This window comes from Hippocampus zosterae, chromosome 3 (assembly GCF_025434085.1).
Source record: "Hippocampus zosterae strain Florida chromosome 3, ASM2543408v3, whole genome shotgun sequence".
In the NCBI taxonomy this organism is placed as follows: domain Eukaryota; kingdom Metazoa; phylum Chordata; class Actinopteri; order Syngnathiformes; family Syngnathidae; genus Hippocampus; species Hippocampus zosterae.
Window position 1 is genome coordinate 25,937,382 of NC_067453.1, and position 12,834 is coordinate 25,950,215.

General features: G+C 46.9%; 1 protein-coding gene across 7 annotated transcripts in view; it reads left to right on the top strand.

The window, feature by feature from the left end:
* Positions 1-12,834, top strand: part of LOC127597570 (SRSF protein kinase 2-like) — a 446,193-nt gene that overhangs the window by 423,739 nt on the left and 9,620 nt on the right. For 5 of the 7 annotated variants that reach the window (XM_052060692.1, XM_052060691.1, XM_052060688.1 and 2 more), the window contains 8 exons: positions 8,695-8,846; positions 9,402-9,510; positions 10,216-10,303; positions 10,392-10,479; positions 10,648-10,754; positions 10,944-11,109; positions 12,172-12,212; positions 12,328-12,697. In XM_052060692.1, the coding sequence (XP_051916652.1) occupies positions 8,695-8,846; positions 9,402-9,510; positions 10,216-10,303; positions 10,392-10,479; positions 10,648-10,754; positions 10,944-11,109; positions 12,172-12,212; positions 12,328-12,697 (1,121 nt within the window). The remainder of the gene's footprint in view (positions 1-8,694; positions 8,847-9,401; positions 9,511-10,215; positions 10,304-10,391; positions 10,480-10,647; positions 10,755-10,943; positions 11,110-12,171; positions 12,213-12,327; positions 12,698-12,834) is intronic. The other 2 variants (XM_052060694.1, XM_052060690.1) reach the window with 1 other exon arrangement.

A 12,834-nucleotide genomic window follows, 5' to 3' on the forward strand; every position in this document is an offset into this window, starting at 1 on the left:
ACCCACATCTTCACGCGGTGGGTGGGGGAGCTGACCAACAGAATCACAGACCGCCCTCCTAGAAGAAAGTAACGATATACGGTAGCGTTGGCATAAATGACTGATGTCGAACGATAACCTCTCGTTGACCTAATGTGGACGAGCGCAATCGAAAGTGACTGGACGGCTTGATAGTAGAAAACGTAATCATCGATGGAAGTGTCCGTCTCCCTCAGAATGTTCATCATTGGCCGAGAACCAGGAAGTAGACTGGTGGCTAACAAACAGATGGATACCTACGATTTTATTTGTGCCTTGGCAGAAGTATTCGCTCTTCCCAGTCACAGAACTTGGTCACGATAGCATCGCTGTAACGACATAATTAATGGTGGCAAAAGATCCCGCCGGTCACGTAGTGTTCTTTTTGTTTTCTTGTAATGCAAACATTATTCCCAGTGAGCAGGTTTCATTGCACAATTTGACTAGCGCCAGTCGTTTTTTTGCATGCGGCGCAGGGTTTTGCATGGCCCTCGCTAATGATTAGATGGCGTGTTTTCAGAGCCTCTGTAGGATTGCAAGTCGATGCATCGCACAGCATGTGGTCTTGTATCTTTTGGAGGCCCGTGGGGGTAGGCGGAGGGGGGAGTTCAGCATCAGTCAATTAAGCCTGTATTGATCGATGAGGCCTGGGCTATGTGGAAACAAAGCGCGGCCTATTTTGTTTTATTTATAGAAGTCCGTAGCAATGGTCGCTTCTAATTGAAGACAAACACTGATGATTTGACATACCTGCAAAAAAAATAAATTTTAATGAATGGGTCCCTGTTGATCCTAATCGTCGAATGAGAAGATTGATGACACTCTGGGAAACGGGCGCTCCAAGATTTCTCATCAAGCTTGTTTTCATTCGGTTCTTAGGAGTGCTGGATCTGATTCTAGCTGACTTGACGCTCTAAAGTAGTCATCACCGAGTCAAACATTCATGCTCCATAGACCATTTCGAGTCCTCACTCAACTTCACTTGCATGTTTTTTTTTTCGAACGTGGCAAGAAGCCTGTCTGCCCTGGCCGAGATTTGAACCCTGAACCGCAGAAATGTGAGGCAAACGTGCCCAGTCATGATCATGAAGAAGCACACAGTCAGCTGGAACAGGTCGGAGTACTCGCGACGCCATAGAGGACAAGCACTAAGGAAAATGGATGCGATGGAAGAAAGTGATTGATTGGGCCGTATGGAACCCAGTTTGTAATTTATGGTTGTAGGCTCGTCTTTGAACCGGAAGTTGATGAAAATATGGGAATTTATTGGGAGAAGTCTTGAAGTGTCCTTGAGCATGCGTTTAACTTCTCCGGAGTGGAGAAGTGCTTCATTAGCCTTTTTCACACAGAGACCCTGCAAAATAGCCGAGTCCCAATCTGGCATTGATTTGCCTTTGACACAGAGCCCAACACAACTGGAACTTGGTGTCCAAACAGCATTCCACCACCAGATGTGTCGATGCGAGATGACATCAATGCGAGTAAAATTCTTGAGAATGTGACAAATGGGTGGGAAAAGTCAACGTCAGGTGTTAAATGTCACACCACTGTTCCCGGTTTGAAGGAGTGAGCACCCTTTGACACGGTTGCGGTATACGCTGCGATGCTATCGCCAGAAAGGTTGGACACAGTGAACCATGCATTCAAACAAAAGCCGCGTCACTCCGTCCTTCTGGAAGCCGACGTAGGATCCTTATTATTATTATTTTCCTGAATGGTCAGGATCTTCCTCTCGTGCTTTGGCTGCCTACCAAAAGGCTTAGCAAGCCACATGAGGGCCGTCATAGAGCTGAAAAACAAAAACAAGACGGCTTCCTACCTCCATTTTGTGTGCATACAGAAGCAACCTGGGGATAAAAAAAAAAGATCCCAGCTTTACTTGACGGTGTAAAAAAGGGCTGATGTGTTTTTACATATCTGTGCTCAGACCGGCATCAGATTCAAAGCAATCTGTAGACCTGCAGGCCGGTGCATCAAAAATGGATGCAGAAAGGTAAAGCCGGGCTATCTTCATCCTGAAAATAGTGTCGGGTCTCAAGGTGTAGACTCCGACAAACACTCCGGAGGAAAGCGGCGAATGAGTCAGCTGTCCCGAAGGCGCCGACGCAGGGACAAGATGGAAACACCAAGGGGAATGAAAAATGGCTGGCACACAAATCAATCGGAGACCTTTGGAATGTTTGACAGACCTGAAGGACGAGCGGCATCGTGAATCCCAAATGTTAAGACTGAGCAGAGAGGATGATGACGACGATGATGATGATGGTTTCTCAGGAAAAATACCTCAGTTACCACGGTGATAACTAGACATTTTCGAGGATGAGTCATCATGTGTAAACCATCCATCCATCCATCTTCTACCGCTTATCCGGGGCCAGGTCGCGGGGGCAACAGCTTTAGCAGGGAAGCCCAGACTTCCCTCTCCCTAGCTACTTCTTCCAGCTCTCCCCGGGGGATCCCGAGGCGTTCCCAGGCCAGCTGGGTGACGTAGTCTCTCCAGCGTGTCCTGGGTCTTCCTCGGGGTCTCCTCCCGGTGGGACATGCCCGGAACACCTCACCAGGGAGGCGCTCAGGAGGCATCCGAATCAGATGCCCAAGCCACCTCATCTGGCTCCTCTCGATGTGGAGGAGAAGCGGCTCGACTCTGAGCCCCTCCCGGATGACCGAGCTCCTCACCTTATCTCTAAGGGAGAGCCCGGACACCCTGCGGAGAAAACTCATTTCGGCCGCTTGTATCCGGGATCTCGTTCTTTCGGTCACGACCCATAGCTCGTGACCATAGATGAGGGTTGGGACGTAGATCGACCGGTAAATTGAGAGCTTCGCCCTTTGGCTCAGCGCCTTCTTCACCACGACAGACCGATACAACGTCCGCATCACAGCAGACGCTGCACCGACCCGCCTGTCGATCTCCCGCTCCCTCCTGCCCCCACTCGTGAACAAGACCCCAAGATACTTGAACTCCTCCACTTGGGGCAAGATCTCCTCCCCGACCCGGAGGGGGCACTCCACCCTTTTCCGACTGAGGACCATGGTTTCAGATTTGGAGGTGCTGATTTTCATCCCAACCGCTTCACACTCGGCTGCGAAACGCTCCAGTGAGAGTTGGAGAGCCCCGTTTGAAGGAGCCAACAGCACCACATCATCTGCAAAAAGCAGGGATGCAATACTGAGGCCACCAAAACGGACCCCCTCAACGCTTCGGCTGCGCCTAGAGATTCTGTCCATGAAGGTTATGAACAGAATCGGCGACAAAGGGCAGCCTTGGCGGAGTCCTACCCCCACTGGAAACGATTCCGACTTACTGCCGGCAATGCGAACCAAACTCTGACATCGGTGGTATAGTGACCGAACAGCCCGTATCAGGGGGTTCGGTACCCCATACCCACGAAGCACCCCCCACAGAACTCCCCGAGGGACACGGTCAAACGCCTTCTCCAAGTCCACAAAACACATGTAGACTGGTTGGGCGAATCATGTGTAAACCAAAGAACATATATGGCCTGATTAACCAAGATCCCAAATAGCTGGCGCTAAATTGCGATTAAAGAAAATGTGTTTTTTTTTTTGTTGCTCTGTACAGATGTGCTCACTGTTGGTGAGTGTGTTGCGTGTGACTTACTAGGAATTGCGGCTCAGATGGTATCAGGTGTAAAAACGGTCTAGGTGGCCCTATTTCAGAATGGTTTACATTTTAGTTAGCGCTGACGATTTTCGCCGTGGAAAATTTGAGCGAGCACCAACCCAACACAAGATGAAGCCTGGAATGACGGAACTGGAAGTGTTTGCGGAAAACAAACAATAATACAGAGTCTCGGAGAAGAAACCGGTTGCTCGGATCGTTTTGCGTTTTTGCCACTGCATATAAGCAATGTTTTGGTTGATATAAGTCGTCTCCAAGTGCAATGGCAATCAACGCTTTTTAAACTTGGTGCAGCACACCCGTTAAAAACTGCTCCGGGAGAGGCCTGCGCCATTTGCCACAATGCAGGGAAATAAGCCCAGATGCAAGCAAATTTAGAGTTGAGACGAGTGTTTTTCCGAAGTGATATGAACTACTTCTTACGACTGGCCCTGAATCTGACCTGAGATCAATTGCTGATTTTATATTAAATAAAAAGAAATGCAGTCGCTCTCACTCAAAAAAAAAAACAACTAAATTGATAGAAAATTAAGATCTTAGGTATGAACGTAGTAAGCAGAAATAGGTCACAATGTGGTAGCTTTGCAGACAATGGGTTTTAGAATCTAGAACTGGAAATTATCATACATACTGTCAATCTCTTCTACGGAGGATCCAATCTGTAGGGCAAATAAAAAAAAACCTGTCAAGGTGACAGCGCGTTCTTGCACATGTGCTGTGTTCATGTTTCAAGGGGGGCTGCCTGTTTAGAGGGTAAACCTTGGAAGTTGTTTTGACATTTTTTTTTCAGCTGTGCACTGCCGAGTCAGCGGTTCACGGGAGCCAAACTGCTCCGACACAAAACAAGCGGAGCTCTGTGCAATGGGATTTCTAATGCAGGATGATTGGCAAAGAGTCCTTTGTGTCCATGTCATCGTTGTCACATTCCTTAGATTTGTCATCTGGTGAGAAGCCATTTTCAAGCAAGGAACCTTGTTTTGTTTTTCAACCCGCGGTTTGAGAGCCACAAATGGCTCTTTTGCGCCGCCCTAGTGGCTGGCTCCCTGGAGCTTTTTCTAAAATGTTTGAAAATGGAATAAGATGGGGGAGGGAAATTTATTTTTTGTTTTAAATTAATATGGTGTCTGTAGGAGGACAAACATGACACAAACATTCTAAAGGGATTTTTTTTTTTCATTTAATCATGAAGGCTCATTGTGTAGTGCGGCCCGGTGGGCGAGTGATTAGCACCTCACATTGCAGAGGTAACGGGCTCGATTCCAGCTCCGGCCTTCCTGTGCGGAGTTTGCATGTTCTCCCCGTGCCTGCGTGGGTTTTCTCCGGGTACTCCGGTTCCTCCCACATTCCAAAAACATGCATGGCGGGCTGATTGAACATTGGTTGTTCGTCTGTGTGTGCTCTGCGATTGGCTGGCAACTGGTTCAGGGTGTCCCCCATCTACTGCCCGAAGACAGCTGGTATAGGCTCCAGCACACCCCCGTGACCCTTGTGAGGGTCAGAAAATGTAGTCAACGTAGTCATTTTGATAGTAGGCTGATATAAATACATACAGCGTGTGTTGCCTTCATTATAAGGCTTATATAAGGCTTTTAATTTTTTTGCGGTTCCAGACATATTTTTCCATATTGTAAACATTGTTTTTTTTTTTTTTACACTTTTTGGGTCGCAGAGCCCTGGTCTATGCCATGAATTAAAAAAAAAAAACCACAGGCACCACAGACGACACATTTGACCTTGTACTTGATAGATGGCTGAATCTCATTCCTGGCGTCATCAAAACAATTTCTCCTTGGGTTTTTAGTCAAGTGTGTGTGTGTGTGTGTGTGTGTGTGTGTGCAAATATTTGTATGTCTGGTACGCTCGACGATAACGGCCAATGCTGATGATTTTCTGGCAAAAATAGATCAGTCGTCTTGATGAGCGTATTCTGTAGTCCGTTCCAATTTGAAGAGCAACCGCTACTGATTCTTTAGATGCAGGGTGCCCCCTGCCCGCCAAAAAAAACAAAAAACAAACAAACAAACGTAAATAATTCCAAACATGAAACTACATATCTTTGACTAAGTTGGTAGGAATGAAAAATGACACGGGAAAATACTCTCTGCTAATCAGCTAACAGTACGTTGACTGCCTGTGACCCCACATTTGTTTTGTCTTCAGATTATAATTTTTTTTCACCTAGTTCCCAATCAGATTTCCACTATATTTGATTATTTTCCTCAAAAATATCTGCTAGACCTTCCTGTATGGCTGTCTTTGCACGTATTAGAGCCCACAATGCCTTATCGTCGCCAGCCAATGCCATTCTTTACCCTTAAAAAATATAAAATTAGCTTAGGCCTGAACTTGAGGTCAATGTAGTTTTTAGTTTTGACACGTTGCAGTAGAGTTAATATAAATAGAAATGAAATAATGAAAAAAAAATTGGGGGGGTTGGGGGCCTTTCTCCTTTACCCCTGATGACCTTGGAGGCTGACGTCGCCGAATAAATGGAATGTTTTGGAGCCTGTATGTTTACCCCTTTATGGTCCTTACTCTTGGAAGGTCAATCACGGCGATGGTTACGCCGAGACTGGAGCCAATCACGGTAACTTTGGCGACAGTGTACACACATGCAGTCGAGGAGTTCTTCTAATGCAAAAATGAGTCCCCATTAGGGGAAGGGGAAGTACTTAGTGCTGCTTCAGTCAGGGGATTAGGTGGTGGGGGGGTGGGGTGCCAATCACAACTGATTGCCACGGCTAGATGTCACTTTTGGAGATGTCTTTGGAGTAAAATGTATAATAAGAAGGGCGGCCCGGTAGTCCAGTGGTTAGCACGTCGGCTTCACAGTGCAGAGGTACCGGGTTCGATTCCAGCTCCGGCCTCCCTGTGTGGAGTTTGCATGTTCTCCCCGGGTCTGCGTGGGTTTTCTCCGGGTGCTCCGGTTTCCTCCCACATTCCAAAAACATGCGTGGCAGGCTGATTGAACACTCTGAATTGTCCCTAGGTCTGAGTGTGAGTGTGAATGGTTGTTCGTTTCTGTGTGCCCTGCGATTGGCTGGCAACCGATTCAGGGTGTCCCCCGCCTACTGCCCGGAGACAGCTGGGATCGGCTCCAGCACCCCCCGCGACCCTAGTGAGCATCAAGCGGTTCGGAAGATGAATGAATGAATGAATGAATGAATGTATAATAAGAAACATGTGGGAGGACATGTTCTGGCCTTTTGTTTTGCCTCTATACAAAAGGAAAAATGAACTTTTCTCATTCAGTGGTGGGTGATATGTTATTGTCTGCCTGTCCGTTTTTCCAGGTCAAGTTTTGTGGGGGCGGACGTTCGAGACTCACCCGCCATATGTGAAATTTGAATAACACAAATAATTCCGTTGCACAACTCACAGCTCTAGAGGCGCACATGCTCTACTGGTGCAAGTTTGCTCTGTTTGGGGAATTCGGCAGACCGTGTTGTTACTCACTTTGCGTGCCGACAAACCGAGGGTATTTTCAATTACTTGCCCCAGGCGCACGTGACAATTTGGGAGCAGAAAGCTTTCGATGAGTTATAAAAGTGGTGGCGTAGATGGTGGAACAGGATTCTGGTGGATTTGATCTAGGAGCGCGATCTCCAAGTGCTCATCATCTGCAAATGTAGATCTTTTTGCAGTTTTTTATGAATATACTTAATTTTTTGTTGTTTCACCGATCTGCGCAACAGTCCAGAGAGTCTGTTAGGCTTCCGCAGTGTAGACCGCGAACCTCTATTGCACTGAGTTTAAAAAGAACGATGGCAGCCAGTAATCAGCTGTGTGCACTCCTACAACGGCGCAAACACCCATATCAAGTTGCACTATCTACGGGATACTAAGGTTGAATATCCGAATGGCAACTCCCAAGTGGACAAAAATATTACGTGCCCCTCTCCCGTTATTGTGTTTAATAAAGCTATATAATTCAGCCTGTATTGTATTGTATTGTAATGCGACATCAACTTTTGTCTTGTTCCTTTATGTAATGACGGCGCAGCTCATTACATGTCACGTGACCTTGTACCTAACTCCCGTCTTTCTCTCGCTGTTTCTCTCTGTGTGGCTGGTTTGATTGCCTCCCTTTCGCCATTTCTGCAGACTGCGGTGTCTTTAATGCCCTCCTGTAATATTCTAACGGGACTCGGCTCGCATCCAGGAAGTTATGAGGGTGTGGGAGGTGTGGCCGAGTTGTGCTACCATCGACCGTATCAGAAAAAAAAAAAAAAAAGCAGAGCGTGTAGCTGTGATGGATAAACGACCTACTTGACAGGCTTGGTAAAGACACGGCCTCCTATAGTGCAAGGACATCGTGTCGGTTGAAAAGGATGGACAATGAAATCTCAGTGCCAATCTTCTGCCCGTCACATCAGCTCTGGGAAAGCCGACGTCGTTGTCATCGTCGCTGCCCACTTTTAACGCTTTGTGTACCAGATTGCCCAGAACCACCCCCCCCCCCCAAAATAACCCAGCACCCCTTCTTTCGCTGCTGTTGCCACGGTAACGCACCGAGATCATGTGTCTGCGCTTGTAACCGCCGTTAAAAGCAGCTTTCACATGCTGTCTTTTGTGCTGATGTTTTTATGGGCATCATGACAATATTAACATTCACATTGGTCCTGATGGTGGTAGTTTGACAGTCACTTGTTCCATTTGCTGGCACAGTACTTGGTGTGAAAAGATAAAAAAACCCTACTACCTAAGAGCAGCAAAACAGAACTTGCTTTAAGAACTTTCAATACAATAACAAGCTGCGGGTTCCGCTAATCCAGTTCCAGAAATTCTAACATCATTTCCTGAGTTTTTTTCTTTATGGTTGGGATTCCTGTTGCGCACCACCTGTCAGCCACACACACTTCCACTGCTGACATTAAAAAAAAAAAAAAAAAGAAATATATAAGTAGGAAATGTCTGAAGTTGTTATCCGAGTCTGAGTCACACTTGCTGCTCACACTGTGAGTCACTGCCTGGAAACACCAAACGACACTTGAAGCACACATTTATATCGTCGCCTCGTTTGTCGTCGGCAGGCCTGAGACGCAGCAGAAAGCCTCGCCGAGTGTCCCTCCTCCCCCGCCGCCCCCTCCGCCTCCCCCTGAGCCGGCGGGGCCCCCGGAGCCGGAGGAGGAGATCCTGGGCTCCGACAATGAGGAGCAGGAGGACCCGGCAGATTACTGCAAAGGTCAGGATGGAACACCGTGAAAACATACACGACACCGCTCCTGACCGTCTGTACACTGAAAGAAATATTTGTTGAGTTGACTCAATTTTATCATGTCGACTGTTTGAATGAAATACTTTGTCAAATCATCTGGATCCAGACACTTTTTTTTTAAGTAGACATATACATCCACTTCAAAAGTGTCGCTGGATCCAGATGATTTTGATTTTTCTTTCTATCTATCTATCTAGCTATCTAGCTATCTAGCTATCTAGCTATCTAGCTATCTAGCTATCTATCTAGCTATCTAGCTAGCTAGCTATCCATCATTTTCTCTCTCGCTCTCTCGTTGCTAGCTAGCTAAGTCTCAGCAATTTGATTAGCGAGCTGGCTATCGGCTCGCACGCAAGCTAGCCAATAGCCAGTTCTATCAAAATTGTACCAACATGTATCCAATTGATGGTTTTTTTTCACATTATTTTTCTTAATCTGTCAAAGTAGACTTGTCTTTGTGCCAAACTCGTCTGTTGTTCAAGCTTTTTCAAACCTCCACTTGCCTCTTTTTGTGTCTCTCAGGAGGCTACCATCCGGTCAAGATCGGAGATTTGTTCAACGGGAGGTACCATGTGATAAGGAAGTTGGGGTGGGGACATTTCTCCACCGTTTGGCTGTGCTGGGACATCCAGTGAGTTAAACGCACACACACACACACACACACACACACACACACACACACACACACACACACACGAACACTTGTTGACATTTCCCTTTTCGCCCTAAAATTTGACACACGCTACATGACTACACTGACACCAAAGCTCATGACGGTTTTGTTTTGTAAGTTGGCAAGGTGCATGAGCGTAAGATTATCCCAGTGTCAGCTTTCGCGCGCACGTAGACACGCACACGCACTCCTATTTACGCACGCTGTCGGTGTTAATTACAGTAATGGAAGTCTAGTGAGCTGGCGTTGGGTTACTTGAAGAGTGCTAAGTAATCAGTCTTTATTGTCGATAAGTAACAACAGTTCCCACTTCGAGTCGGTGCGTCCATACAAGTCCTGCACACAAAAGGTGGAATCTCTAAGATCAAATTTTCGCATAGGAAACAAAATACAGCGATTGGCATGACCCCCGTCTGCTAACCAGTACAATATGAGCAAGAGATTATGAATCAACTATCGCCTACCGACGCTATTGATGCACTTAAACTTGACTTATTTTCAACGCTAAACGAGTACTTTCTTATCCACCAAGTATCAACAACAACAAAAAAGAACCAAAAACAACAGTCATGGATCCTTGCATACAATTGCTGAGGTGTCTTTGTGTGTGTGTGTGTGTGTGTGTGTGTGTGTGTGTGTGTGTGTGTGTGTGTGTGCGTGTAGAGTGAAGAACTTTGTGGCCATGAAGGTAGTGAAGAGCGCTCAGCATTACACCGAGACGGCCTTGGATGAGATCAAACTGCTGCGATGTGTGAGCATCCGATTGGGTCTCCCGTCTTTATCTTGGTATTTCCTTTCCTCTTGAACTTCTTTAAGGTTTTTTTTTTAATATGTTCCAGGTGAGGGAGAGCGACCCCGCCGACCCCAACAAAGACATGGTGGTCCAGCTGATAGATGACTTCAAGATCTCCGGCGTCAATGGCATTCGTATCCTGCTCAGGACAGCGTGTGTGTTTGTGGGGGGGAGGGGGCCAAAGGGGCTCGGTGTGTGTGTGTGTAAGTTGGCTGGTCTGTGTTAGTGGCTGTCTGACTGACATCATCAACAAGTGCATTGCGGATGCGGCGGCCATGCTTGTCCTTTAACTCTTAGTGCAGATGTGTGCATGGTGTTCGAGGTGCTGGGTCACCACCTGCTCAAGTGGATCATCAAGTCCAACTACCAAGGCCTGCCGCTGCCGTGCGTCAAGAGCATCATCAAACAGGTGAGGACGCACACCCACAGTTTATTTCCGCTGTCCACATCAGTTGCATTCACACTGCGCGGTTGAAGACGTACAACGATGTAAACAAGCTCAACTGGAGTCCCTCGGTGCAGATTCTAAAATCATGGAGACGTTACGAAAGGAACTTTTCCCGGGCACTGAAGCAACGATTGGGACTTTTGTGCGCAGGTCTTGCAAGGGCTGGACTACTTGCACACCAAATGTAAAATCATTCACACCGACATCAAGCCCGAGAACATCCTGATGTGCGTGGACGACACGTTTGTGAGGCGCATGGCCATGGAGGCCACCGAGTGGCAGAAAGCCGGAGCCCCGCCCCCTTCCGGGTCGGCAGGTAAGGACGCCGCTGAATGTCGCGAGGAAATATCGTCTTTCTTTCCCCGCCATACGTCATATCAGTTGCAGTGGGGAAGCAATCGTGAACGCAATATTTCCATGACAGCATCCAGGTGGTGGGATATTTGTTTTTATTGCTCCCTGGCTCCCCCTGCAGTTGCAAAGTGCACTTTACTTGTCCCATTATGCTCGTTTGGGCTGAATTCATCTGCGGTTGTTGCAGTGAAATGACTTTTATAAAGGACACATTCTCATCTCGGATCAATCCTTTTTTACAGATGGGTTTGGAATTTATCATGTCCTCAAAGGCCAAGGCTAAATACTAAAGTTCAAACATATATTGAAACTTTCTTCCTTTAAAAAAAAAATGCTTTCTGGATCTACTGGTCAAGTCATATTGGCCCATCAATTAAATCTGACTCCAGAAAAAAAAGAGAAAAAACAAAACCAAAAAAATGAAAAATGAAAAAAAAAAGATGAGTACAAATACCCTGTATCATCTTTTTAATTTCATGTGATTTATCAAACAACTTATGTGTCATCGGCACCTTTTAAATGAACGGGTCTCATGTTCTTAAAGATATTTTCTGATTTCTACGCCTTTCATTTTTAATCTTGTGTGTGTGTGTTACTTATTTTATTTTGTTTTCATTTAATCCATCCATCCATTTTCTAAACCGCTCATCCTCACAAGGGTCACGGTGTTCAATGTAATCATTTTTTTTCCTGCTACTTATTTCATGCTTTTACATTTTAGCTCATTAACACGACTGAAAAGCTATCAACTGTCGACACCGTTGAAGCACACACACACACACACACACACACGCCGGTGAAAGAAATTCACACATGCGACTGAAAGCCTTTAACACATCATCCTGAAATCGTATTTGTATTCTATTGAAATGTGGGTTTCAATGGTGTGATTGAGAGTTTCAGTCATGCCTGAGCCAAAAAAGGCCTCGGGCAGCTCTGAATGATGTCTTAGAGCGACTTTTGCTTGTTGTGATTCGGGGTTTTGAACGTGTCTGATGACAGTTTCTCCTTGTGTGTGTGTCAGTTAGCACAGCCCCGCAGCTCAAACCGGTGAGTACGACTGATGTGAGTATGACATGAGAGGACACACACACATACACACACAATTGACGTGCCGATTGAGTTTACTCGGAAACACATTTCTAGCCTGCAGTTTAATAGTTTACGACTTTGCTCCCAGGCGGGCAAAATCTCCAAGAACAAAAAGAAGAAACTGAAGAAGAAGCAGAAGCGTCAGGCCGAGCTGCTGGAGAAGAGGATGCTGGAGATCGAAGCCCTGGAGAGGGAAGCCGAGAAGAAGGAGGAGCGAGCCAACGATGAGGGCGACGAGGACGAGGAAGAGGAAGAGGAGGAAGGGCCCAACGAAGAGGACGCGTCGGAGCGGCCGCCGCCGGAGCGGACGTCCACGCCGACCTCGGCGCCTCAACCGACACCGCCGGGCCCCGGCATGGCCCTCGGAGAGAGCGATGACGATGACGATGAGGATGAGGACGGGGAAGAGGAGGAGGAGGAAGGTGGGGAGAGGCCCACCAGGTTGACCAATCACACATGTGAGCGTCATCAACGTTTCTGTTGCTTGGATTGATGGCACTGGCATTTTGGCATTGAAAATGAACCCGCGCTACGTCTACCAGTTATGATTATGTTTGACAAAATGACGCAAAGGCAACCCAAACACACATTTTAC